Below are 23,914 nucleotides of genomic sequence, written 5' to 3'. Positions count from 1 at the left end.
TAAACACAGGTCCTATCAGGACTGGAAGACTTGTGGATGACTGGAGTACTACAGAAATGGTGGCATCATGAGCTAAGCAATGGAGAGGGAAAGGGATTTTCAGCCAGACTGCTTAAAACCTTTTGTTTTGTTTTGTTTTTATTAAGACCTATTTAATTTAAGTGATTAATTAACACTTTGAACAAAGATAGCCTTTTGTTCAAGATCAAATACCGTTGCCCCTATGGTTAGTGTCAGCGCTCACAATAAAGATCCTTAAGACCTCCCAAAGGTCCTCCAGCAGAATCAGGGAAGACAGAATTTGACATTCCTGAAGGCTTATCTACATTTAAAACGCTGTAGTGAGCTCTGCGTTGTAGCACTTCAGTAGAGACACTACCTACATTGACAGGAGGGCTTCTGCCATCAGTGTAGGTACTCCCCCCTCCACGACCATCAGTAGCTAGGTTGACAGGAGAATTTTCTCATCGAAGTAGTGCTGTCTATACCAAGGGTTAGGTCAGTTTAACTGTGTCGCTCAGGGGGTGTGGATTTTTCACACCCATGAGCGATGTATTTACACCAACCTAATTTCATAGCGTAGACCAGGCCTCATCTTTTTAATGCCTTGTTTACACATAAGCTGTAACATTTTACTGTAGCAGTATAGCTAAAATGGTACAATCGCCCTAGTGTAGACACAGTTATATCCATATAGGTGTTTATACCAGTATAATACCTAGCTCTTATGTAGCTTCCCCATAAGGGAAGGTGAATAAGCTGTACTTGTGTAAGGCACCTTTATGCCAGTATAATTGCGACCAAACTGGCGGGGGGGAGGTTGTATTTTTTAAAACTATTTCCACCACTAACCAAAACAGTTTTATCACTACAAAATCTGGGTGTAGACTGTGCCTTAGGTTTAAAAAAAAAAAAAGTATCAAGATAACCTTTCAGCCCATGTTGATGATTGATAAAGAAGCAAAAGAGGACATACAGCTTACCTTTTAAAATATGCAGTAATGCAATAAAAATGCATTTCTGTGAACAAATCACTGAGGCTCCATCTTCTTTGTTGTTGGAATTACTCAGTGTTGCTACGGTTTTGATCGTATGTTATTTCACGTTTTTTATTCTTGGGGCCCAGCACTAAAGTCATTATTTATTCAAAATTATCATTTAAATCAATGATAAATCAGTTATGAGGTAGTTTATTTTAACATGTATACCACAAATACGGATATGAATGTACAGGATATATATTTGTTGTATTTGCAGGTAGCTTTTCAGGACAAGATTCAGATAAGTCTGGGATATTGATGTCTGATATTCAGTGCCTTCTGGATAAAGAAGGTGCATCAGAACTAGTCATAGATGTTATAGTAAGCACCAAAAATGACAGAATTTTCTCAGAAGCCATCTTACTTGGTATTGCATTGCTTGAAGGTGGAAATACACAAACACAGGTATTTACTTATCATTCATTGCTTTTGAAATGCACGTAGTGTGGAGACAAATGAAAATAATTTTTGCAGTGACTTTTGTGAAAAGTTTCTCTCATGAAACAATGTATCATTATAATACAAATGCAAATATGCTTTTGCTAATAATGCAGTATCTCATGCTGTAGACTTAATAGCAGAAAACACTTTTTAACTATCTTTATGTATGCAGTACAGTACTTTTGTAACTTGTTCTTTGCCTTATGGCCATATGTTGCTTCATGTTTGTGTTTCTGAATTTAAGAGTTTTGCAGTGGTTTTAGAAAAACATACCATCAAGTCAAAAATAGCAGCAAAATTAAGTTATTTTCTGAAAAAGTTTAAGGACACTTCTCAAAAGCCTCAAAAACAGAATTAATGTAAAAGTGAGTGGTTTCAGAAGACCAATATTCCATTTTGTAGGTAATGTATAGGTAATACTTTTAGCTTAAGGATTCTAATTTTTGTATTTTTGTCCTGCAAGAATGATGCATTTTAGTGAGCTCATCCATTCTGCTTCCCATTGAAAAATAGTGTCCCTCTGAAAAAGTCTGTAGATTTGAGTTTGAGAAGTAGCATCTGACAAAGAAAATTTAAAGAGATTGTGTAGTTTAAGCTATAGTGCCACATAGACATAATTATTATTGTTTTATTATTAAATGGGACTAATAAGTCACTAGAACTGTTAGAAAAATGGGAAATTTCACAAAATAATTTCACTTTCTTTCTCTTTTCAAAATTTAATATTTTGAAATGTGAAAAATTGCAACCTACTCAACACGCGGTCAAAATAGCATTGAAATTTCCCCCAGTTTTTCCAAAATTTCAAAATGTCATTGAAGTTTCAAAATTTGAAACATTTTGACCTGCTCTGTATATTAATTTATAAAAGAATTAGGTTCTCAGTACCCAATATTTGTTTTTGGTTAGTGTAGATCATTTAACGATAATCTAGAAATTAATAGTTTTGCCAAAACAGTGTATTTCTCCTTGTTTAAAATACTGACATCTAACGGATACCTTTTCTTGCAGTATTCCACTTACCAGCAACTGAACGAGCAAAAGAAGTCAGAAAAATTCTTTAAAGTTCTGCATGACCGCATGAAAATTGCTCAGCAGGAAATACGATCAACAGTGACAGTCAACACTATTGATTTGGGTAGCAAGAAGAAGGATGATGATAGTGACCTAACCATATCTGCTCCAAAAAAGAGAGGTAAAGGGGATTTTCTCTAAAATAGAGGCAAAAGAAATGCTTTGTATATGAACAGCATGTTTAGCATCACTGATACCATGCCTGCTTTTCAGAGCAACTACAGCAGACTCTCGGCTGCCGAAATAAAAGTAGCGGTTTGAAAATTGTCTCTAAATTATGGGCTACAGCCTCAGCTGGTTAGATCAGAACAGCTCTATTGACGTCAGTGGCACTATGCCGATATACAAAGTCGAAGGATTTGGCCCTGTATTTTCATATAAACAGAAATAAAGCTGAAACGAATAGGGCTGTTTGTGAAAGACTTATTCCAGCATAAGAACTGAATTCCCAGTCTGTGGTTCGTCCATTGTTCTCATTGTTCACTGTATGTGGCAGAAAGACGGTGGTTTTTTGTTTTAATTTTCTGTTTCAATGTTTGAGGTTTATTTGGAAAATGTTATTCTTTTGTGAACATTGCTCTGATATTTTTTTTATATTTTTGCCCAGAGGTCTTTGGGGATTTGAGTGCAAAAAAACCCCCAAACACGTGGTGGTGGTGGTGGTGTTTGTTGTTTGTTTATTTATTAATGAATCAAGCCGGGGGAAAACAGGAATTATTGTCTTCATTTACAGTAAGGGATTCAACACTGCACCTGAAACAAGGTATGAAGGGGCAGTTAACAGAAGCGTCTTCTGCAACATGCAAAGCTTACTCTGTGTATAGAAGAGAAATGGACCCAGAAATAGATCTTATGGGCTCAGGAACAGATGCTACAAACACAGAAGAAAAGTCCACGGAGGAAGCAACAATGAGCCCTGCTATCACAATCATGCAGCCGATACTGAGATTTCTTCAGTTGCTGTGTGAAAACCACAACCGAGAGCTCCAGGTATGGTTCTGTAGAATACGTGGAAAGATTGTGCATTTGACTTTAATTTTTTGTATTTACTGTATTTTGAGTACTTAAATTTACCTTCTTTTAATTTATTTATTTATTTATTTATTTATTGTGTGTGTGTGTTGAAATCTTCACCTGTTCGCAAGGTTTCAAGGCTGATTCCCCACTCTGGCACTTTGAGTGCAGAAGGTGGGGGCCCTCAAGGATTCTAAAAAATTAATACTGGCCACTCCAGGCTTGTATTAAACTCCCACGGTTATGGCTTTTCTCTGACTTTGGATGAGTAGATGCTGCCACCACCCAAGTGCAAAAACCCTTTGAAAACCCAGGGAGGCGCACTTGGGAATTCCTTCCAGTGGGGTACCCTCAAGCCCCTTCACACGCCCCCTCCGGGGAAGAGCTAAGAAAGAAAACAAAGGAAATCAGCTGTTGCCATCAGCTAATTAAACATGTGCACAAACCTCTTAGGACACAAAAACCCAATCTTGTTCTTAAAGGTAAATTTTATTAAAACCAAAAAGAAAAAACATCTGGAAACTAGATTTAAAAAAAACCCCACTTACAAAAATTAAGCATCAAGAATAACCTTCTTGAGGTCCAGCTTAAAGGTTACAGGCAAAACAAAAGCATTTGGGGTTAGCATAGAGGAGTCCACAAGCCATAAAAAAATAAAAAGAAATAAACCTAATTGCGTCTTCCTAGGCATTTCCTGATCAACTTACATATCTGGGGGTTTCAAATGAGTAGTTTCTAGGTATGATTTGATGAATTTTCATACCTGGCCAAAACTCTTGCAGCATAACTATAGCCCTGTCTTTCTGCTTCTCCCCTAGAACCACAACAGACAGACAAAGGAGAAGTTTTTTCCCAATTTTAAAAAGTTCTAGCCTTCCCATTGGCTCTTTTGGTCAGGTGTCCACTCCCTTCCTTTTACCTATGCAGGGAGACTTTTTAACCATTTACAGGTAAAGCAAGTAGAGAACAACTACTAAGAGGGATTTTATACCTACCTGGCTGGCTGGGTCCATAAAAGGGAGCTACTCTCTTTCTCTCCCCCCTCCCCCCCCTTCATTTATCACACAAGGCAAGTGGAGAATTACCATTAAAATGTAGAGCTATTCTGGTGTGGTGCCTGATCTCTCTCATTTTATTTTCAGACCTTCTTAAGAAATCAGAACAACAAAACAAATTACAACCTAGTGTGTGAGACTCTCCAGTTCTTGGACTGCATTTGTGGAAGTACGACAGGCGGCCTGGGCCTCTTGGGGCTATACATCAATGAGAAGAATGTAGTTCTGGTGAACCAAACCCTCGAGAGCTTGACTGAATACTGCCAAGGCCCCTGTCATGAAAATCAGGTAGCTAAAATCATCGTTTTTTTGGCGAGGAAGAATTTACCTGCGTGTCCATGGGCATTACATAACCCTTTCCTAGTCTTAATAATTCAGGACCTGGTTCAAATGATATGGCTGGCTGTAGCATACTTGAAGACCTCACAAGGTTTAATATGCCTTTGAAAACGCACTTTTATCAGAGCTTGGACTCATTTTGTCTAATCAGGTCTTCTCTGTAGTACAGTCTCTCAGATATAGGTGGGGTGAAATCCTGGCCAAATTGAAGTCAATGAGAGTTTTGCTATTGGCATAATAGGGCCAGGATTTAATCACAACACCCCCCTGCCCCCCAGTTGGAGAGTCCTTTCAGGTTTTGAACTGTAAGTGTGGCAGCACATGGCAAACTCATTAGTAACCAAATAAGCAGTAAAACCTAAATCTCACTCATTTCTTAGCTTTTATCTGTGGTTGTCTCTCTGCAAGTTTCTAGAATATGACGACTGTAATTCATATAGTTCCCAAGTGTTTAGCGCAGTGTCCTACTGTACTTGCAAGACCAGCATCTTCAAGACTGGGTAGTGGTGATGCAATTCTTCAGTCAGATGTCAGGGATTTTCCAAAAAAAATACTCAGGAAGAGGCAGGTGTGGGGTGTATGCTGCCATGCTTTTCTGTACTCAGCAGTTACTTTAAGGTGTGTTCCGTGTTTGCTGGCACAGATTTAGGGACCTAAGCTTGTTTGACTTTAAACACATGAATGGTCCGGTTGAGGACTTATCGTTAAGTATGTGCTTAAGTGCTTTGCTGGATGGAGTCTATAAAGTTATATACCTGAGTCTTCTGGAGGGTGTATTTTCCATGCCAATAGGCAGGGTAGAAAGAAAAAGTAAATGGTTTTACATCACTCTACTTGGCCTGGTTAAACGAAAGAAAAGATGTAATAGCAGATGTAATTTCACAACTTTTGTTATGGATTAACAATGGAGAAACTTGCAGTGGACAGAATTACAAAATAAAAGCCTGTTCCTTAATGCTAAAAATGGTTAGCTGTTGGATCATACAGTTAAATATTAATGTTACTTCCTAGTATATATCTTGGTTAACTACAAAGTGTTTTTGTCTGCAATACTGACAATCAAGCAGCCTTAATTCATACTTCAAAAAAAGCTAAAGTGCTCTGAAAGTTAAATAATCATATTTGCTTAAAAACTCATGGGTCAAACTGTTTGAAAATACAGAGATAATTAGAGCACTGTAAAGGGAAAGAAAAATGTGTTTTCAAGTTAACTTTTTATCTAGCTTCACAGAGAACACTGGTAATGGAAAAATATGATTGATTGTTTAGACTTCATTACCTAGACCTGCTGTGAAGTAACTAAGGAATGAAGTTAGGCTCTTTTACATCAACTGAAGATATGATCTTGTGTATTTCAGAGGCAGATACCCAATGCTGTCATTTCCATCTCATTTTTCTCTTCTTTTTATTTTTAAGCCTTTTCTTCTCTAGTGTTATGTAATGTTGTTGTTTTAAAAAAAAAATCCAAGAGCTTTTTTAGCCTGATGTTCGTTCTAGTTGAAAAGGGCCAGAACTCTAGTTGTGAAAATATTCAGAATTACCGTTGGCCACAGTTGCAAATTTCAGACTCTGTATTTAAAAAACAAACAAGCATCCTAGCGTGAGTGTGTGTATGTATATGTGTTTATCTATATCTATAGATAGATATATAGATAGAGAGCATCTGTATACACAAATCATATAGTCACATAGGCTACATCTACACTACTGGTGGTAGCATGTAGTGTATGTGTAGCTTACCCGCTGCAGAGAAAAGTAGGTGGTGTCCATACCTCAGTGTGTACCTGTAACTACACAGGTCAGAGAGAGGCTCTGGCAGAGGGGAGGCAGTGGGGAAAGGCTTCACCAGCTCCCCCACCAGTCTGAGTCTCTCCCTGATGCTGGAATGTTTCACTGCGGAGGGGGAAGAGCTCTAGCAGCGGGGAGCTGGTGGACCTTTCCCCGTGGCCAGAGTCTTTTCCTGAGGCGAGGAAGGGTTCTGGAAGGGGGGAGGCAGCAGGGAAAGGTTCATCAGCCTTTCCCCACTGCCTCCCTTTCCCCACAAAGGGGAAATACTCCAGCAGCAGGGAGCTGGTAGAGTCTTTCCCCCTTGCTTCCCTCCTGCCAGAGACTTTTCCTACTGGGGGACGTTGTTCCCTGTGGAGGAGAGAGACTCCAATAGTGGGGAATCAGTGGGACACTGCAGTGCTAAAAAGAGCAGCAGGAGGTAGCAGGGACTTGTAGCAGGGATGGGTGGTGACATGTTGGCTCTACACAACAGAGAGCTCCTACTCCATGGGGGTGATCCTCCCTCCTATGGCCAACTACTGTTGCTTTAGGGGCACTTTGCACTGACCATCGGGTACAATGCTGCCACAGAGCAGCCTAGGATCTGGGCCCTTGTTTTGAAAATATGCTCATATGTGTGCATCTCTCTCTCTTTTCTTTTCATTTTAAAAAGAGCTGCATTGCTACCCATGAGTCTAATGGAATTGATATTATAATTGCACTGATCCTGAATGACATAAACCCTCTTGGCAAATATTGCATGGACCTGGTGCTTCAGCTAAAGGTATGGAAAATATTTTTATTTATCTATTCAGATTCAAGTAATAATAATAATAAATGCCTATGCAAGAGTACTAGGCACCCTGATGCTTACTTAGTCTCCTGATAGCATAATATACCCGGTGGCATTAGTAAACAAATTAACTCGATTCAGCTCAACTGAGCCAGTGACTCAGGGTACGTCTACAGTACGAAATTATTTCGAAATTATTCTATTCGAATTTTCAGAAGCGATTTTATACATTCGGTCTTGTGTGTCCCCACTAAAGCGTGTGAATTCGGCGGAGTGCGTCCACAGTACCGAGGCTAGCATCGAATGTCGGAGCGGTGCACTGTGGGTAGCTATCCCACAGTCCCCGCAGCCCATTGGAATTCTGGGTTAAGTTCCCAGTGCGTGATGGAGCAAAAACATTCTCACAGGTGTTTCTCAGTGTCTGTCGTCAGTCGCTCCTCCCTCCGTGAAAGCTACGGCAGACAATCGTTTCACGCCTTTTGGGCATGCAGACGCCATACTGCTTTCAGCAGACAGCGTAGTACGGTGCACCGCTTCTCTCCTGGTACTATGAATCCACCTCGCATTTCCTCTCGTCTTTCTATGTAATCTCTAAGTATCTACTCTTTCTCATCGACCGCTTCCGCTGCCAACTCTGCTCGGCCATCGTGAATCAAGCAGCACAGCTTCAGCCGCCAACTATGCTCTCCCGCTCTTGCCACGCTACCAAGCTTCTCCATGTTGTCTGTCCTGGGCTCCCGCCTCCATGAAAGCTACAGAAGACAACCATTTCCCGCCTTTTTTCGGCTATTGTGAACCGAACAGCACCTCTTCCGCTGCCACTCTGCTCTCCTACATTTCGCGCCCTTTTTCCAGGATTACCCGCTCAGATCTCCGCTGCAGTTTTGACCATTGTAAATACCTCGCGCGTTATCCAGCAGTATGTGCAGTACCTGCAAAACCGGGCGAGGAAGCGACGACAGCGCGATTACTATACTGATGAGGACATGGACACAGACGTTCCTAGAAGCACGGCATGTGGTGATTGGGAGGTCATGGTGGCGTTGGGCCAGGTTCAAGCCATGGAACACTGATTCTGTGCCCGGGAAACAAGCACAGACTGGCGGGACCGCATAGAGTTGCAGGTATGGGATGATTCCCAGTGGCTGCAAAACTTTCGTATGCGTAGGGCCACTTTCATGGAACTTTGTGACTTGCTGTCCCCTGCCCTGAAGCGCAAAGACACCAAAATGAGAGCATCCCTCACAGTTGAGAAGCGAGTGGCCATAGCCCTGTGGAAGCTTGCTACGCCCGACAGCTACCGGTCAGTCGGGAATCAGTTTGGAGTGGGCAAATCTACTGTGGGGGCTGCTGTGCTGCAAGTAGCCAAGGCAATCATTGACCAGCTGCTATCAAGGGTAGTGACTTTGGGAAATGTGCAGACCATTGTGGATGGCTTTAATGCGCGGGGGTTCCCTAACTGCGGCAGGGCGATAGACGGAACGCATATCCCTATCTTGGCTCCGGCACACCGGGGCGGCCAGTACATAAACCGCAAGGAGTATTTTTCCATGGTGCTGCAAGCATTGGTGGATCACAAGGGATGTTTCACCGACATCAATGTGGGATGGCCAGGAAAGGTGCATGACGCTCTCATCTTCAGGAACTCTGATCTGTTTGAACAGCTGCAGGAAGGGACTTACTTCCCAGACCAGAAAATTACTGTTGGGGATGTTGAAATGCCTATAGTTATCCTCGGGGACCCAGCCTACCCCTTAATGCCATGGCTCATGAAGCCGTACACAGGCACCCTGGACAGTAGTAAGGAGCAGTTCAACGATAGGCTGAGCAAGTGCAGAATGGTGGTAGAATGTGCTTTTGGACGTTTGAAAGCGCGCTGGTGCAATTTACTGACTCGGTTAGATCTCAGCACAACCAATATTCCAGTTGTAATTGCTGCTTGTTGTGTGCTCCACAATATCTGTGAGAGTAAGAGGGAGACGTTTATGGCGGGGTGGGAGGTTGAGGCAACTCGCCTGGCGGCCAATTTTGCACAGCCAGACAACAGGGCACGCTGCGCATCAGAGAAGCTTTGAAAGCCAGTTTCATGACTGGCCAGGGTATGGTGTGACAGTTGTTTGTTTCTCTTGAAGTTACCTGCCCCCTATATATATATATATATATATATAATGTGAAAGAAAATAAAGTCACAATTGTTTAAAAACTGTTCTTTATTATTTGTTGCACAACACATTGAGAGAAATCAGAAGGTAGACTGGGGGGGAGGGGTATTGGGTTAGCGGGGTGGAGGAGGAGGGAAGGACAAGTCCAGAAACCAAATCAAAATTTCGGATATGCCAGCTTTCTGCTGCTTGTGCAATCCTCTGGGGTTGAGTGTGTGGGTCCCATAGCCCTCCCCCGCCCATATTCTTGGGCGTCTGGGTGAGGAGGCTATGGAACTTGGGGAGGAGGGAGGGCGGTTATACAGGGGCTGCAGCGGCAGTCTGTGGTCTTGGTGCCTTTCCCGCATTAGATCCACCAGCATGTCAGTTTGCTCCCCCATGAGCTTGACCATAGCATCCTGCCTGCTCTCATCACGCACATCCCTCCTCTCTTAGTGTTCATATAACGCTTTACGAGACTCCGCAATTGTTTGCCTTCACGCATTCAGCTGGGCCCTATCAGTGCGGGAGGACTGCATGAGCTCGGTGAACGTGTCGTCCCGAGTTTGTTTTTTCCGCCTTCTAATCTGGACCAGCCTCTGGGACGGAGTAGATAGGGGCCGCGTTGAAACATTTGCACCTGCAGGAGGGTAGTATTTTAAAAGATACATTTTAGAGAACAAAGGGGACACACTTTCTCAGTGAAACAGGCAATTCATAGTACACAGCACATGTTCTTTCTGTACAAGGTCGCATTTTGCCTCTTATACTGAAGTGCCTGCCACTTTGGTGTGAGTAAGCCATCACACGCGGCCGGGCAACAGAATTCAGCTTGCAGGCAGCCATGATAAGCCCTAGGGGCATGCAGGGTTCTGCTTCTTCCGGATTCATTTCAATGCTTTCAAACTGCCGGGCCCTCCTTCCCATAGCAAGCAATGCCTGGTGGGTTTGCCATATAAAAGGAGGGCCTGCGGGCTCGCTGGGATAGTCATTTCACACAACACAACACCCCCCCACCGTGTGGCTCCGATGAGGCTCTGAGCAGGGATAGCTCTTTAAACTAAACACAAACAGCCCAGCGCGGCTGGGTTTCCCCCCTGCCTCCCACCGCGTGGCTCCGATCAGGCTCTCACTCACCAGAAGTGCCTTCTGCAGGGTCATGGTCCGGGAGCCCGCCTTGGGAGTGGGGGGAGGCTATTGGCTCCAGCTTTAAGAATAGTTCCTGGCTAGGGAGGAAAACGGATTCCCCACTTGGTGCCTGTGCACGGTCGTCGTCCTCCTCCAATAACTCATCCTCCTTGCTCTGTGCAACTCCCCCCTTGCAGGTGTCCAAGGACAGTGGTGGGGTAGTGGTGGCATCATCCCCCATAATTGCATGCAGCTCACGGTAGAAGCGGCTGTGACCCAGAGTGCCCGTTTGCCTCCCTGGCTTTTTGGTACGCTTGCCTGAGCTCCTTGATTTTTGTACGACACTGCTCTGTGTCCCCGGAGTAGCCTCTTTCCATCATGGCCCTGGAGACTTTAGCATACGTATTTGCGTTTCTTTTTTTGGAACGTAGTTCTGCCACAGCAGATTCGTCTCCCCAACATGCGATGAGATCCAGTACCTCCCGTTCGGACCATGCTGGAGCTCATCTGCGAATCCGGGACCGTGTGATCTCTTGTGATGGTGGACTCTGCATGGTCGCCTGTGATGGTGGACTGTGCTGATGGTCACCTGTGCTGATGGTGACCAAACAGGAAATGAAATTCAAAAGTTCCCAGGGCTTTTACTGCCTACCTGGCTAGTGCATCAGAGTTGAGAGTGTTGTCCAGAGCGGTCACTAGGGCGCATTCTGGGATAGCTCCTGGAGGCCAATAACCTCGAATTGTGTCCACAATACCTGTAACCCGGAAGTGCGATCTCAATTTTAGCACTACTCTACTTGCCAAGGTGAGGTACAGAAATTGGATTAAAGAGCCCTTTAAATCGAAAAAAACGGTTTGGTCATGTGGACAGAATCAGTTTTATTTTGAATTAACTCGGCTAATTCTGAAATAACTGCGTACTGTAGACCAGGCCTCAGACACAGAGAAGTTCCTTTCTACCCACCATCATATCCAGGAACTTACCTTCAACTTCCTCCAAAAACCTGATCAAATAGATACTGTATATCTAGTATGAAGATTCTGTGTTGCGGATATAAAATCTGGTGGTGTGCTTCTCAAGTAATGTGACACATAGGTATTACTACATATGAACAGAGCTAGTTGAAAATTTTTCGTCAAACATTACAAAATGCCAGGAACAAGGTTGCCTGTGCAACCTTAATTGGGCCCCCTTAGACATCTGCATTATGATACAGTCTTTATTTATATGATCACCTACTATTTTTCTTATAGGACCCTTCATTGCACAGAATGGATAATGCTTATTTAATGAGCAGCTATTCGGTCTTCTAATTTCTCCTCATTATTCAATGCCACACTAATTTGGGGTGCCCAATTTAAGACACCTGAGACCGGATTTTTCAGTGTTCATAGCATTGTAAAGCACTTTATTTGTTCTGTAAATCAGTCCTCAGGGCCTCAAGTTGGCCACTCAGAAAATGGGCACACAGTGACCAACTGTGAAAAGTTTGGTATAAGTGACTTACCCAGCATCCCGCAGGAGCTCTGTGGTAGAGGAAGGGATAGAATCCAGTTCACCAGTGCAGTATTCAACTGCCTTAACCATGCGACCATCCTTTCTCTTCCTGCAATCTCTTTCCTCATTCACTGCACAAGTTCCAACTTCTGGAACAAATCCAGCAGGGGTCCTACAGACAAGTCTCCTTCCCTACACCACCCTGATACATCCCCAGTGCAGGTCTATCCTGTGCACTGAATGAGGCAGAAGTCCTGTGGAAAAAATAGTATGTCATTATGTAAATAAAGATTATCTCATCATGCTTGATTCCTCCTGCCCCGTCCCCTCCAACCTGTCTCTGTCTTCTTGTCCCAGGCCCATTCTTCTCATATACCCAGTTCCAGTTTCCACTCCTCTGGCTCACATCTCAGTCCCAGTCTCCTTGCCCAGCCAGTTCTAGTCTTACTCTCTAGACATCCCATCCCAGCACCTATCTTCTTCCCACCATATCTTGTGCCCAGTCTCCTTGCCCAGTCAATCTCTGTTTCTCTCTCCCGCCCCCCCCCCCCGACTCTGTCCTTTCTGTCTCTCCCATACTCACACTTCCCTGTCCCCATGGGTTCTCAGTCCCTCTCTCCCTCCCCAGGCGCCTCATCCAATCTCAACCTGCCCTCACACCTTCTTTGGTTCCTTATCTCTGGCTTTGTCCCACTGCCTTTGCACAACTAGTGCCAGTTCTCCCACTGTGCCCTGGCTCCTCATCAGATCTGTCTCCCTCCCCACCTCCTTCCTTTCACCCCATTGGTTCCCAATTTCAGCACCCTTGCTTAGCCAGGCGCAGTGTCTTCCCCAGCATCTCATCCAATGTGACCCCCTCCAGTCTATGGCTCCATGCCCAGCCAGTCCTACTCTGTCCCCCTCCTCCCGTCCCAGTTCCCCCCTAGGGTTCCTTGTCCAAATCTGCTCACTCCATCCCACCCAGGTCCAGTTTTTTTTCCGGGGTCTGTGGTGGGGGGCTTGAGAGAACAGGAGTTCCAGTGACTGACTTCAGCACCGCCTTCAGCAGCTCAGAAAGACAACTGTAGAGAAAGTCCTGCACAGCCCTGAGCTGGAACATGCTTCAACATGGACAGAATCTTTTGAAAATTTTAGTTGTAAAGGTCTAGCAAGTCTCTACCAAGCATCTGCATACTATGATTTTTTTCAGAGGCATATAACTTGGTGAAATGTAGGTGGATTTACATGTGGAAAACAAAAGGCCTGATTCTGCCACAAAGGCCACCCCGTACCAAATTTCAAATCCCTACTCCAAAGCATGAGGGTTATAGAACTGCTAAAAGTAAAAGTCACCAGAACTTTTTAACATGGGCAAAACAATGTATTTTCCCCTTTTGCCTCATTCTTGAAAAAGGCTGAACTTTTTTGGCTGAAATTTTCCAAAATAATTCAGCCTGGGGCAGGCACCCAGCATGTCAAATTTCAGCCCAAACAGTTAGGCAAATTCATAAGCAACAGAGAACAGGATCTTTTAATGGGAAGTATTGGGCAACCTTAATAATAGGCGCATTTCCAGCCTTGCTTCTAGTAAGGGACCCCATTCTGCCTTCACATTTTCATACAAGGGACCTCCTGGGGTTAGCATAGTATCTCAGCACTTCAGAAACACATTTAGCCTCACAACACTCTTGCAAGGTGTAGATGTATTATTATCCCCATTTTATAGATGGGGATCTGAGGTGCAGAGAGTTTGTGACTTGCCTAAGGTCACACAGGAAGTTTGTGGCAGAGCTGGGAGTTGAACCAAGGTCTGCTGAGTCGCAGTATAGTGCTTGAACCATGAAACCAACCTTCCTCCCCGTGGGCTGAAATTGATTTTAATTGGAGCAAGATCGGGTCCCAGATTCTCAGACGCTATGGAGTTACTACTGTTTAAGGACATGCTGTTTTATCCCTGGGAGAGAACTGGGTGAAAAGCCGATAGTTAACACTCCCACCAGGAGTCCAGGAATATGCTCAGTACTTGGTATTCAGATTAAATTTGAAGATTATGAAATGCATGAAATCTGTTGATTTTATAGCCTTTCGGGTAATTAATTATGTTTTAAAAAACAAAAAGGGAAGGAAACATGCGTCATAGGCAAAACCTTTTGTTTGGTACACTTTGTAATTACCTCTGCTCTCAATTGTTTAACAAAATGACAAAACCTGTGAGCTGGGCAATAAGAACAGGAAATGGGATCTCATTTATTGTGCACAATGCAGAATAAAGCTTTGTATTTAAAAGTCAGATATTTTTCAATATTTAAAATACCCCTTCCAATATATTATACGTACTGTAGTTAGCTGCCCTCTGACTTTAATGTCAATGTGCTGCAAAGCTATTTACAATGTCAATAACATAAAAGATGCAAGCAGTTTAAAATCGTATCCACTCAAAAAAAGTGGTCCTAGTAATCTCAATTAAAACGAATGTAAGGATCATTAATCCATGAAATAGATTTTACATTTGCACTAACTTGGTTTTGTATCTTTAGAACAATGCCTCTAAGCTTTTGCTGGCCATTATGGAAAGCAGGCATGACAGTGAGAATGCAGAAAGAATCCTTTTTAATATGAGACCAAGGGAACTGGTAAGAAAACTTCTGAATATTCATAAAACTTTTGGCTACATCTCACCCTCAATAAATCCTGTCATCAAAATATTTGGTAAAGGATCTGTGTCTAAACTGAATAGCAATAACTGCATATAGGGATATAGTGTATCAAGATAGTACTAATTCTCCAAAGGTATTTTTGAAGGATCAAGCATGCATGATTTCATTCTTTACGACTTCATTATTTTTATCCATTCCAAGCACTTTTCTGTAATTGTTTCCTAACTAAATTATCATACTCCAGTAAACTGTCTTCAAGTACATTTTGTCAGTAGCTGTGAAATTAAGCTTGTACCATTTGTGATACCACACTAAGAAGAAAAAATGCACCTCACAGGCAAAACAAAAAAGTCAAAACCACATTTTTTACTTTATCTTTGAATAGGGATAATATTGGTAATTGTCCCCCATGAATTTCTGTCATGGTGGAAAAGCTGGGGGAGTGGCCAGGTCCATCCAATATGAACAATTTGGTGACTGGAAAAACCATGATCCCATCCCGCAATATGATCTGTGTGGATTTACCCTTCTGCCTGTGCAGAACACTTTGAGTGTCAGGCTCCACCCCGCCCCCATTTCCGCTCCCCCAGATCTCATTGCAGGATCAGGGCCTATGTGAGGTACAAAGAAATTATATTTTCTTTAAACTCTCTGGAAGACCTTAATATCCCTGACCCTCCCAACATCCTGTCCCGGATTCCAACCTTCCCTTCCTCTTTGACTGCTCTTTTATACACAGCTTGCTGGTGAGCAAATGAGATACAGTATGTTGCTGCGTGCTTCCAGCCAGGAATAGGTTGCAAGTGTCCTGCATTATAAGTCCCAACAACAAGGCACTGCCTGCAGTGTCCGCAATCTTTCTTTAAACATGTTTCAAAAAGCACTCTCTCGAGGCCCAGGATTTGTGTTATTTCTCACAGAAGTTTTGTTAGTGAAAAATGTTGTCATTTTGAGCTTCACAAAATGTAGTAGAAATTAATGGTTTTTTCCCCTAAAACAGATTAGATCAGCGGTCCATCTAGTCTGGTATCATGCCTCTGGCCTTGAGGCTTTGAGGATAAGCCCAAATAAACCATGTAATTGTGCAGTGTTGTACATGAAGAGAGAAATTCCTTCCTGACCCTTGCAAGGCCTTAGTTTATCCCTTAAAGCACATGATATGATTAGCTTGGGTTTTAAAAATGGAAATGGTGAATTTCACAAGCTCTTCCACACAGTTCATTGTTAGATTTTAATCTTAATTGTAGATAACTTAATTTTTCTTGCACTCTCTCCCAGAAACCCATTTTTATACCTGTTTTACTGCTGACTATTAGGGGGGAAAAAATCAATGCATGGATTCTTGGCACTACTGAAGTCAGTGAGAGTTTTTCCATTGACTTCAGTGGGCCAGGATTTCACCCTGTCAGCACATAAGATATTCAGAAGGTTTAAAATGCAGCCCTCCCTGTACAAAGCTTAAGAAAACAGGGGTGGAGTGGTACAAACTTCCCTCCCAACAAACAGCTAGGCCATGAGACTGTAACACAACCCCTCCAGGGCTGCTATTCCAGCCTATGGGAATGCTAAAAACTACCCTTCTGTGCTCTGTGTAAGCATGGATCCAGTCACCCTACTCTGCCCTGTTCCCTGTGCCCCCTCCATATCAGCTTGTTTGTCATTAATGCAGAAATCCCATATGGTGCATACAGCTGGGGGGGGGGGGGAGAGTAACCTGCACAACCTCCTCTTCACTATCTGTCTATCTAAAGTACCTATTGGGCCCCCATTACTGTAGTAGATGGGCAGCTCACAACCTTCAATGTATTTATCCCGGCAACACCTCTGCAAGGTAGGGAAGTTTTGTTATGCTCATTTTGTAGATGGAGAACCAAAGCATAGAAAATATAAAGCCCAAATCCTCAAAGGTGTTTAGGCACCTAGCTCCTATTGGAATCCATGTGAGAGAGGCACCTAAACACCTTTGAGGATTTGGGCCTTGTCCAAGGTTACACAGGAAGCTGTGGCAGAGCAGGCAACTGAACCTAGGTCTCCTGGACCCAGGCTCGTGCTCTAGCCATGAACCATCCTTCTACACTGGTATCCAAAACCCTCCACATCTGGATTAATTTCACCTGAAATACACAGGTAAACACCAGTCTCGATTTTTACTGCAAACTTGGCAATTTGTCTTAAAATGGCAAAGAGGAAAACCAGCAAAGCAGAGTGCAAATAGTTGAGATAAGAATAAACCGAACACCTTCTCAGGCATCTTTTCATTCTGAATGTGCTTTTTAGAGTACATCTCCTTCTTGTAGGACTTCACAGGCCCTGTCCAAATTTGAGCCGAGCACAGTGAGCAAATCTGAATGCAATTCATATTGTTCATAGAATTAAAATATTTGACAGCCCTTCAATTTTATTTGTTTTAAAGGTGGACGTAATGAAGAATGCATATAATCAGGCTCTAGAATGTGATGAGGAGGAGGAGAATGGAGATAATATTTCACCAAAAGATGTTGGCCACAATATATACATACTGGCACATCAGGTATGTCTTTTGTTATTGTGTGTCTGAGTCCATAAAAGAGAAGCCTTAAAGGCTGCAAGATGTCATTAAATTCTACCCCAGATCTGTGGGCATTAACCATTGAAGCTTTGCCTATGTAACGTCTGCAGGATCGAGCTTATATAGGATATCATTTTCTCTAGAGTGTCTTTGGGGCCAGGATCAAAGTGTGTGTGGTTTTGCTGTGTGTGTGGGCTCTGCCCATGATGTGTGGGTACTGTTGAGATGTAAATAACATAGAATGGAGCAGGTAATGTACACTCAGTTTATGTTCTTTTGTCATTTCCTACTCTGGGAGTCTTTGACTCAGATCGGCATGTAAAAATAATTTATCTTAATTAAACCATAAATTGAATCAGATTATCATCAATTAGATTTTAATTCATGTCTTCTATTCTTATATGAAATGAATGTTAATAAAATATTAATTTTATTTTACAGCTATTAATTTATACAGGCAATATTAATAGTATGGCCATATGGGAATTTTGTTCCTTTTAGGATATGCTGTTGTTCCGTTGGGCTCTCTTATCACACGTCTTTTGTGCACTGTAAAGGTGAAATACAGATTTTTATTGGTACGCCACAAATGAGAGAGAGAGAGAGAGAGAGAGAGAGATTTTTTTTTCCCCCTGTGGAAAAAGAAAAGACTGCAACTTTAGTAATCAAGCCCTATAATAAAGATGGTACAGGCAGATAGTACTTGCTGTTCCATGTTAGGGACCTTATCTTTTGTTTTTAATTATTTTTTATTAAAGCAGGTGCAGTTTAAAAATGTAGCAATATGGGAGTATTCTAAATAAATTGTCAGAGAATACAAAGTTAAGCATATTCCTTAAAATGTGAGTAATATTGAATAGAAGAAGAAAAGAGGACAGGTTATAATTACACTAATAAGGTGAGAAATGTAAATTATGTACATTTTTGTGTCTTCAACATGTTCAATGAAGGGCTCTCATTCCTATTATGTTATGGAGAGCCATGTTCTACTCTTACACTACCTGCAGTGCCCCTATCCAAGACAATGGGAATTTTGTGGACCTTGCATCTTGTATAATCATTTGCACCAGTGGGAACATTTTACACCCACCTTGTGCTTACCGTTCCTGGTATCAATGACCACACAAAGTCCAGGACAATGGGGAATGAGGCCTTGAGAATAGAATATAGGGCTAAAGCTATATAAGAAAAGATTGCTGGGATACTGCCCTGCCAGGGGCTATGCAATCACTACTAAGAAAGCAACACCAATTCCATATGTCTGATCTTTGGTGAGGCATTTTGGTCACATCCTGGATCTTGGCAACAATTTACTGAGCCCCTTCGTGCCCTGCAGAAGAAGGCAGGGATATCGGTTTGGCAGGAAAACCTATGCTTGACGTACAGATTTTACAAATCTGACTGATTTCCCTTCCTGCAGTTGGATATCCCAATAAACACATCTATATATTATTATGTGTACAGCCGTGCAGAACACCATACAGCCACATAACAGAGCATTAGACGACTAAACCATGCTGTTTAGGCCCTCCCTCCTTCCCCCCCCCCCCGGTGTTAATGAAAAGCTATAATTTTTGGCACATGAAAACAAATCATTGACTACCAAACTCTTTCTACATGTGTCCTTTCAGTCACTCTGGGCTGGGCAGGATATGAACTTTTGTCCCTCATGAGTAAGATCATTGTTGCCTAGTTCCTATCCTGGCTCTGTTCTCTAAACACCCTCTAATGCTATCTTATATATAAACAGCTTACTGGTGACTGTACCCTCCGCTCAGTGTAGCTGACCTAATTTACATCATATTTCTTTGCTCTGCTCCTTGGAGTTTCATTGTTAGTTTTTTATCGTTTTCACAATTGGTACAGCTTTTCAGCTTCTTCCGTGTGGCCACCTACTCTGGTTACAGCATCTGTACCATTCTAGCAGCAGAGTCGAGATTAGAGTTCCTCTTTTTACCATCACAGACTCATACACAGACAGTTTATTTTGGAGCACTCAGACTTTCTGTTTTTGTCGTTGCTCTTTTAAAGGCTGGAGTGGGTTCTGCATTTTGCCACCACGACATCCTTCCCTGCCCTTCCTGTGGTTGGTTTTACCAGAAGCAAAAGACTTTCTTGTAAATGTCTGACCTGCTATGCACAGAAAGATATAAATACATCACAAGAAAGGTTGAGGACTGAGTTATGGCCCCACACTGCAGTGCAAGACACAGAAGACCCCTTACTGTTAACTGTGCATCATCATGTTGGTCAACATTTCTTCTTTTCCCCACCCTGCCCTCACATCTCTTGTCTATCATCCCCGTCCTTCTCTGCAGACCCTGTGGGACTATTGTTCATCCTGGTTCCCTTCCACTGACTTCATCCCTTTCCTGGCACTACTGCTTCCCACTCTTCCTGTCCCGTGCATTGTAAGCAGAGTGGGGAACTCAAACCAGAGAAAACAGAACTGAGCCACCCCCAGGGGACCAGCATAATCTGCACTCCCATACTGGAGTGGGGGGCTGGTTCCAAATGCAGCCTTTCTGTTGCTCACAGCAGTACAGAGTAATGACGCAAATGGGTACTCGATATCGTGTGCTGGAAAACCCCCCGTTATTACCAGATGTTTCACAAGAATCTACTGTGGCCAAACATTCCATTTGTCTGTGTCGTGTTCAAGCTTCTTGCTCAAAGCCAAACTTTGAGTTTTTCTCACTTACTTCTTTTTCAAGTTCCTCCAACACTCTTGGATGAATACCATCCAGTTCTGGTGAGTTCTTGATGATCAGTGTTTGTTCCAGTACCTCCTCTTGTCACACCCCAATCAAAGGGAATCTGCACGGTGTTTATAGTAATAATTTAAAATATAGATTATGCTAAATCAAGCTGACTTCTCTTTTGTGATATTAGAAAGGCTCTCAGAAAGGAGAACTCATAATGTGATGTGATGTAAATGTAGACTTTACAAAGGCTTCTGAAACAAGTAGCACATAAAAGTTTGATCTGTACACTGGCCCTCCTACGTCTGGAATGTCAAACCAGATAGTTAATTGGTTAAATGGTGCAACAAAAATGTCACAGTGCATAGCACAAAGAAACCATCCTGATTTTCACATTACTGGTTCAAGACTGCACAGCTGGCTATTAAAGGCTTTCAAAAGTTAATAAACTGAGCAAACTTTGCTGTTGGAGTCATCTAGGATAATAAAAACAATGAGGAGTCCTTGTGGCACCTTAGAGACTAACACATTTATTTGGGCATAAGCTTTCGCGGGCTAAAACCCACTTCATCAGATGCATGGAGTGAAAAATACAGTAAGCCGTATATATATTACAGCACATGAAAAGAGGGAGTTGCCTTACCAAGTGGGGGGCATCAGTGCTACTGAGGGTCCCGATCCAGCAAAGTATTTAAGCAAATGCTTAATATTGAGCCCATGCTTGAGTGCTTTGCTGAACTGGGGCCAGAGAGAGAATAACTATGAAACGCCACAATGTCTTTTTTTGAGCAGATTATAACTTCCTAGAAAACAGAAGATTTTTTTATAAGGTTAAATTAAAAGTTTAGTTAAATACCAAGGGAGTGCCAGAACTACTTATGTAAATGCGACAATCTCCTGATGGCACCGAGACCTGATGAAAGGATGGTTTTCTCCCACCCCGTGTGGTTCGAAGAAATTAACACTGCTTGATATCAATGCAGGTATGCAGCATAAACAAACATCAGCTTGAACCAAACAATCTCCTGATAGCCTGGCACAGTTGGAAGTTCCCTTTCATTGATATTTTCTTAAAATAAACAAAGGGAAAACTAAACATACAGTAGCAATTTGAGTTAATGGGTAACTCATACACATTCCCGTCTGGTGCTGATTATCAATGGAGTGAGGGAAACAAGTAATTCAGCCTTGTACATTTGAATTGCTAAAATATATTAGCTGTAGAATAAAGATTCCTTGATCAAACGTAGCATGAAATATCTAATCTCCTTATTGCCATGTTTACTATGTGTAATGGTAGATTAATAGGTTATATGCATAAAGAATATTTGTTAAATAGACAATTGATGGCCTGCATTTATATTTTGGGAATAATAGTGCCCTACAGTCTATTCAATAAAAATAATTAATAATTTTGTCAGTTCAAATAGGATTGGTTTGATAATGAGACCTTTATTAAGGAAAAGTTTCAAGTAGTAGTTGAAATTCTGGTTACCCACATAGTCAAAAATATAAGCAGCACACGGCCATATAAGGTTCTATGACTATCTACTTAAACATATTAAACTGTTATATTTCCTCCAGTAAATCTGAGCATAGCAGGGGCAGAGACCATCCTTTGTTCTGTGTTTGTATAGTGTCTGGCACAACAGAGTTCTGGTTCACGACTGGGGCTCCTAGCTACAACAGTACAAATAATAATATTTCTGGAAATATTTAGGAATCACGTTTGCCTTTTATACCATATTCTTTTTGAGGGCTTCAAATCACTTTAAAACATTAACTGCTTACATTTTCCCAACAACCCTGTGAAGTAGGATGCAAAAGAGGTGATGGCAACAAGTCATTGGCCTTGATGGGAAAAGAAGCCAGGTTGCCTGATTCCTAATCCTTAGCATTAGCTGGTCCGCCTCTCATGCTAACTCAGTACCAGGTACTATACTAATGAGGAGGAATTGGCATTCAATACATTAGAAAGGCATCATTGCTGGTATCTTATCATTCCTTAAAGGAGACTGTTAAGCCTATTTTTAAAAATATACTTTCCTGTGCTGCTAATAATATAGATTGTTAAAGCTGGGAGAATTTTAGTCATATGATTGGCTGTTTGTGCGTGGGGGGAGGTGGTATTGGTTTTTACTGGGGGGAGTTATTTTTGGTTTGAGGGTGTAGAGCAGCTGTTGGCTTTCTTGGGTTGGTAACACTTGAATTTTGGCAGAGGTACGTATAGCTTTGCATAGGCCCTTTCTTGTGTGTGTGATACATATAAATAAATAAGTAAAAACATATTGAATACAGACAAATATAATTTTGTGTCAGGGCAAAGGAGAGTCACAGGTAGGAGACTGAAGTGATGGAGCTAAACAGGCTTTCCATGATTCAATGGCTGTGGAAGCTAAGGGGCATTATTGTGGTTGTGTACAACCAGATACAAGGTAAGATCACTCAGTGCATCTTGGCCTTTGGTACAGGAATCCAGGGTTTCTGAATTGGCTGTGCAGCCAGCAGTAGACAACAGAGCAGTGTTTCCTCAGGAAGGAAGTGTGACCAGAATCAGGAATACATTTGTGGTGAAATTGACTGGGCTGAAAAGAAATGTTGCTGAAGAAGACAGAAGTGAGTTACTTAATGAAGCATTTAAAAGAACCCACAACAAGACCAAAACAAGGAAATAGGGCCGGAGAAGGGCTGTAGTTCCCACACTAAGGGTCTCCATTAACTGTGTGACACATGAACACCAGGTGATTCCAAGGAAAAGGGGTGGATGGGAGCCACGTGGGAGAGGACTGTGACTCCATGGAATGTCTTTTCCCCTCTCCTCACTAGTGTCTCAACATTCCCTCAGTACCATCTGTGACATAAGTAAGGCACTACTGAGGTTCACTGTGTTCCAGAGGCTTCCAGCTGTGAGGAACAGCCTTAAGTTCCAGCAAGAACCCCTTGGTTCATGGTACATCTACGCAGCCCACGGCAGTGAGCCTCCCAGCCCAGGTCAATGGACTTAGGCTCGCAGACCTCGCACTACCGTGCTAAAAAACAGCGTTAATGTTGCAGCTCGGGCTGGAGCTTGGGTGCTGACACCTAGAGTAGGGGGGATGGGCTTCAGAGCCTGAGCCCCAGCCTGAGCTGCAGCTTCAGAGTGCTGTCTACACAGCTCTTTTTAGTGTGGTAGCGCAAGCCCAAGTCTTGGGAGGCTCGATTGTGCAGGCTGTGTAGACGTAACCATGGAGTATGGCAGTGGAAAGTGCTCATAGTCATAGACGATTAGGGTTGGAAGAGACCTCAGGAGGTCATTTAGTCCAACCCCCTGCTTAAAGCAGGACCAAGCTCAACTAAATCATTCCAGCCAGGGCTTTGTCATGTCACATGGGACATACATACTGTATCAGTTCATCTTCCTGGTCAGCACTGCCAACTTTTGTAGATATGCTGGCTGCTGGTGGACACACCACCACCACCACCACCACCACCGGAGGGGAGATGATAACCATTTTGTGCCTTAATAGCCCCACTCCCCATTAGTAGACTTAGTGTTGTTGGGGCTGTGTTTCTGCTGACAGCTACCTGCTGTTAAATGTGACCCATGAACTATTTAAAATTGTTATAATCATTTGATTTTTTTAAATAAACCTGTGCCTAATTTACTCTAAAATGTATCTGTGATATATGGGAGCAGGAACTCCAAAAATAAGGCACAAGTACAAAGTAACTGGTTTGCAGCTGGTGTAAATGAAGCTA

The 23,914-nt window shown here is 42.6% G+C and overlaps 1 protein-coding gene across 1 annotated transcript in view; it reads left to right on the top strand.

Moving 5' to 3' along the window:
* Positions 1-23,914, top strand: part of ITPR2 (inositol 1,4,5-trisphosphate receptor type 2) — a 346,451-nt gene that overhangs the window by 251,614 nt on the left and 70,923 nt on the right. The window contains exons 39-45 of the mRNA XM_026652241.2: positions 1,258-1,445; positions 2,493-2,676; positions 3,289-3,545; positions 4,712-4,912; positions 7,404-7,514; positions 14,807-14,902; positions 17,340-17,456. Of these exons, the coding sequence (XP_026508026.1) occupies positions 1,258-1,445; positions 2,493-2,676; positions 3,289-3,545; positions 4,712-4,912; positions 7,404-7,514; positions 14,807-14,902; positions 17,340-17,456 (1,154 nt within the window). The remainder of the gene's footprint in view (positions 1-1,257; positions 1,446-2,492; positions 2,677-3,288; positions 3,546-4,711; positions 4,913-7,403; positions 7,515-14,806; positions 14,903-17,339; positions 17,457-23,914) is intronic.

This window comes from Terrapene carolina, unplaced genomic scaffold, assembly GCF_002925995.2.
Source record: "Terrapene carolina triunguis isolate 2854851 unplaced genomic scaffold, T_m_triunguis-2.0 Scaffold112, whole genome shotgun sequence".
Lineage (NCBI taxonomy): Eukaryota > Metazoa > Chordata > Testudines > Emydidae > Terrapene > Terrapene triunguis.
This window is presented reverse-complemented; position numbering and strand designations above follow the sequence as displayed.